The sequence below is a fragment of the Chenopodium album genome, chromosome 13, assembly GCF_948465745.1.
Source record: "Chenopodium album chromosome 13, dcCheAlbu1.1, whole genome shotgun sequence".
Taxonomy (NCBI): domain Eukaryota; kingdom Viridiplantae; phylum Streptophyta; class Magnoliopsida; order Caryophyllales; family Amaranthaceae; genus Chenopodium; species Chenopodium album.
Genome location: NC_137846.1, coordinates 16587672 through 16591585, shown reverse-complemented (window position 1 = coordinate 16591585; position 3914 = coordinate 16587672). Strand labels below are relative to the sequence as shown.

Below are 3914 nucleotides of genomic sequence, written 5' to 3'. Positions count from 1 at the left end.
TAGAGAGAGAGAATAGAGAGAGATTGATGATTCTTGATTGTTGATGCTGGAAAACGGAGGTCTAGGACCCTATTTATAGAAAAATAGTCCGGAAACAAAACAAGTCCTATTCGGAATAAAACTGGCATCTGTCACCAGGCGACAGACATCAGCGCCAGGCGACAGACTCTGTCGTTTGGCGCTAATTAAAAGATAAAACACGCTTATACGCGGAATCCTCTTCTTAATATGATTAAGCAGCAAATTTCGTGTTTATCAAATTAAAATTAGGTTTTGTGATAAAACACTTATTTTATTACAAATAAAACTCCTTAAAATATAATTATCAATCCTAATACTATTAGAATTAAAAAAGAACCTTCTAAATATTCTAAAAGATTAAAATCAATCCTAATAACTTTAGGAGTAATAATTAATAGGCCCTCCTCTAGATCATTGAGCCACATATAAAATTCATTCCGGGCCAAATTTAATTTAATCCATAACTTCCTCATTATTCATCAGAATTAGGCCTATAATATGTCGTTGGAAAGCTCTTTTTCGAGCCCAATCCAACTACACTATTATTGGACCCTTATCATGGACTAAACTAAATTGGACTGGCTATTTTCATAAATAGAGTATAGAAAGGAATATTTTCAAAAACAGAAAGAGAGATATTTTAATAAAAACAACCACATCACTAGACTTTCCACACTTTTACCTTGTTCGATAATCAAGCGACGTGAAGGATATTCATCACTGGGTTTGGTTTTAGGGAGACACATTTGGGTGTCTATAACGACATGACTTTGTAACAATAGATTCCCTTGTTCGTCATGAAGGCTGTCTTCTCTTGATCGTCTGGATGCATCAATATTTGGTTATAGCCTGAATATGCGTCCATGAATGTGAGTAGTGCATGTCTGGCGGTTGCGTCGACCATGGTGTCGATGTGAGGCAGAGGGAATGGATCTTTGGGGCATGCTTTGTTCAGGTCGATGAAGTCTATGCACACTCTCCACTTTCCATTCTTCTTGCTAACTACCACAACGTTTGCCAGCTAGTCAGGGTATTTGACTTCCCTAATATTTCCTATTTCGATCAACTTTTGGACTTCGTCGTTGATTACTTGGTTCCTCTTTGGAGCAAATTTTCGTCATGATTAGGGTCGACGTTCAGCTTGTGAGTGATCACGTCGGGACTAATACCTGTCATATCTTCATGCGACCCAGCAAAGCAGTTTATGTTAGCTTTAAGAAATTCAATAAGTTCAGACCTGATACCTGGGTCGAGCGACGCCCCAATCCGGACGGTCTGCTCTAGTTTGCTTGGGTCCAGCGCCACTTCATCAATGGCTTGCTCGTCGGGCTCTTCTGACGCTGTTCCTTACTGTAATTGCTATACCGTCCTGTTGGATGGCTTCAATGTAGAACTGTAGCATTTTCTGGCTTCTTGCCTTTCTCTTTTGATTTCTTGCACGCCCCACTTAGTTGGAAATTTGATTACTTGATGATACGTTGAGGGGACGACCTTTATTCTATGAATCCAGGGACGGCCGATGATGGCATTGTAAGCTGACGGGCAATCTACGACATTGAAGTGAGTCGATAGGTTGACACCTCCTACGAATGTAGGCAGCACAATTTCTCCACTTGTGTTGAGAGCTTCTCCGCTGAAACCTATAAGGACAGTTGATTTTCTGACGACATCTCTAGGGTCGCTTCCCATATCTTCCAATGTGCTTTTGAAAAGGACGTTGGCTGAACTTCCTCCGTCGACTAGTACTCTTCGCAGTAGGCAGTTGCCGATTGTTAAAGATATAACTGGGGAGTCATGATGCGCTTCGCGATACTCCTCCAAGTCGCAGTCGTCGAAGGCGAGAACCATTGCTTCTAGGGCTTTGTCCTGGTTTGATCTCGCGTCTTTTGGAACAACTTCCTCAGGGGTATCCGCTCTTGCTATTCTTTTTGTTGCAGAATACATTAGTCCACAAATATCAGATCCACCAGAGATAACATTGACTACCTTAGTGACCGTCGCGGCTTTAGGAGGCTGCTGAGATTGCTGGGGCTGCTGGGTTGATACCTGTTTGGAACTTGCTTTGCCTTTTCCCATCAGCTCCTTTAGATGCCCCTTCTTCAAGAGGAATGCTATCTCCTTTCTTAAAGCATTGCAATCTTTGGTACGATGGCCATGGTCACTATGAAAGTCGCACCATTTGGACTTGTCCTTGATTTCCTTTGGCCTATCGCTCTTCCTGGGCCAACGAGCGACATTTCCTAAGGAATGCAGGGCATTCACCACGCCCCCGATGTCGACGTAGAATCCATATTCAGCGATGTCGGGGTATGTGTCGGCATCTTGCTTTCGAGACCTGTCAACAGAGCTTTACGCAATGTTAGTGCTAACAACGTTATTGACATTATTTACCTGCCGTGGTTTGTCATAAGGTTTACGACACCAGGTTTTCTTGTTGTTGGACCTCTGTCAACTCTGTCGTTGCTGGGAGAAGGCGAGGGCACGACTCCTTTTCTGATAGCGAGATCATCCTCGAGCCGCATTCGAGCTAGCGCACGGGTCTTGACTTCCTCGAAGGTCGTGCATGGATACTTTGTTAGCTCTTTGTAAAGCTCTGATTCGTCCGACAATCCTCTCTTGAAAGCTTCAATGGTTGTTCGAATGTCATATCCTTTGATGCCAATCATTTCTTTGTTGAACCTGCTGAAATACGATTTGATAGATTCTCCGCTTGCTTGGACGACGCGATAAAGGTCGCTCATTTGTTTTTCAACCTTGCAGTTGTTGTTGAAATTGGCAATAGAGTTATGCTTAATATCACACATCCACTCAAGGGCGGGGCTTGTAAGGGTGGCCCTGAAGGATTTGCAGAGGACTGGCTCGAGCAGGTTACGGGGGATGGAATATTGCCACATCCTTTGCTTGTAATGGTTGACATGCTCCAACGGACAAGTACTTCCGTCGTAGAGCGACGCTGGAGGAGGGATGTTGAGTCTCCTGGGAATATCAGCCATTGCGATCTCGTCCATGAAAGGCGATGCGGCAAAGCTGTTTGGTTCTTCGGTCACGGTCGAGACTGGCGCTCCGGGTAGCCTCTTCAACAGGCGGAGTTGCTTGGCATTCTGGGCCTCGATCTTGCTGAGCCTCTGGGTTGTTGGATCTACACCATCCTTTTCCTCTTGGTCAGTACCGTCTGCCTCATCTTCCTCATCGTCCTTTTTTGGCTTGCCCCCAGAGTCTAGGTCCATCATGTGGGGGACATCGCTAATATTGCGGCGACGGCGGGGTATGTTGTTGCGGACGGAGTCCAACTCTTTCCTGAGAGTGTCAGCGGTCTTCTGGCTTTCTTCAGTGAGCCGAGCGTTCTCTGCCTTCTGTTGCGCGAGCTCTTCTTGAGTCTTGCGGATCTCTTCCATGAGCTGATCGATTGTCATGTTTCCTCCGGATGAACCCATGATAGTTCAATGACCTGTTGAGAGAAAAAGTTGTGCCCTGAAGTTTTTAAGAGACTATCTAGTCGTCGACCCCACAGTAGGCGCCAAATTGTTTATGCCAAATTTCGCCTAAGGGCGACCTAAGGCTGGGACGTACGACGGCTAGACTATTAACTATGGAAATTAAGTAAAAACGAATTAGAAACAATAAAGGACAAGGTGGTTTGATGACGCAGAAAACCCAAATGCGGGAAAAGCTGCGGGTGGGTGCAAGACCACCGATTCACTATGAATGACCTTTGATTACAGAGAGTATGGTTGTTCTAAAATAAGATTAGAGTGCGTAGGAATATTTCTTGCTACTGAATACAAGTATTGTTCTATTTACAATGAAGAAAAATAAACGTGTAAACCTAGCTGTGGTGCTGTTAGAAGCAGCTAACAAGCTCTTGAAATTTCAGATGGTCGTTGCTTGGACTT

At 44.4% G+C, this 3914-nt stretch overlaps 1 protein-coding gene across 1 annotated transcript; it reads right to left on the bottom strand.

Moving 5' to 3' along the window:
* Positions 1 to 1380: 1380 nt before the first annotated feature.
* On the bottom strand, positions 1381 to 3455 carry LOC145575305 (uncharacterized). The gene is made up of 2 exons (XM_081633190.1): positions 2413 to 3455; positions 1381 to 2356 (listed from the first exon to the last, which is right to left on the bottom strand). The coding sequence occupies exons 1-2, from the start codon at positions 3453 to 3455 to the stop codon at positions 1381 to 1383; spliced, it is 2019 nt and encodes a 672-aa protein (XP_081489316.1).
* Positions 3456 to 3914: the final 459 nt, after the last annotated feature.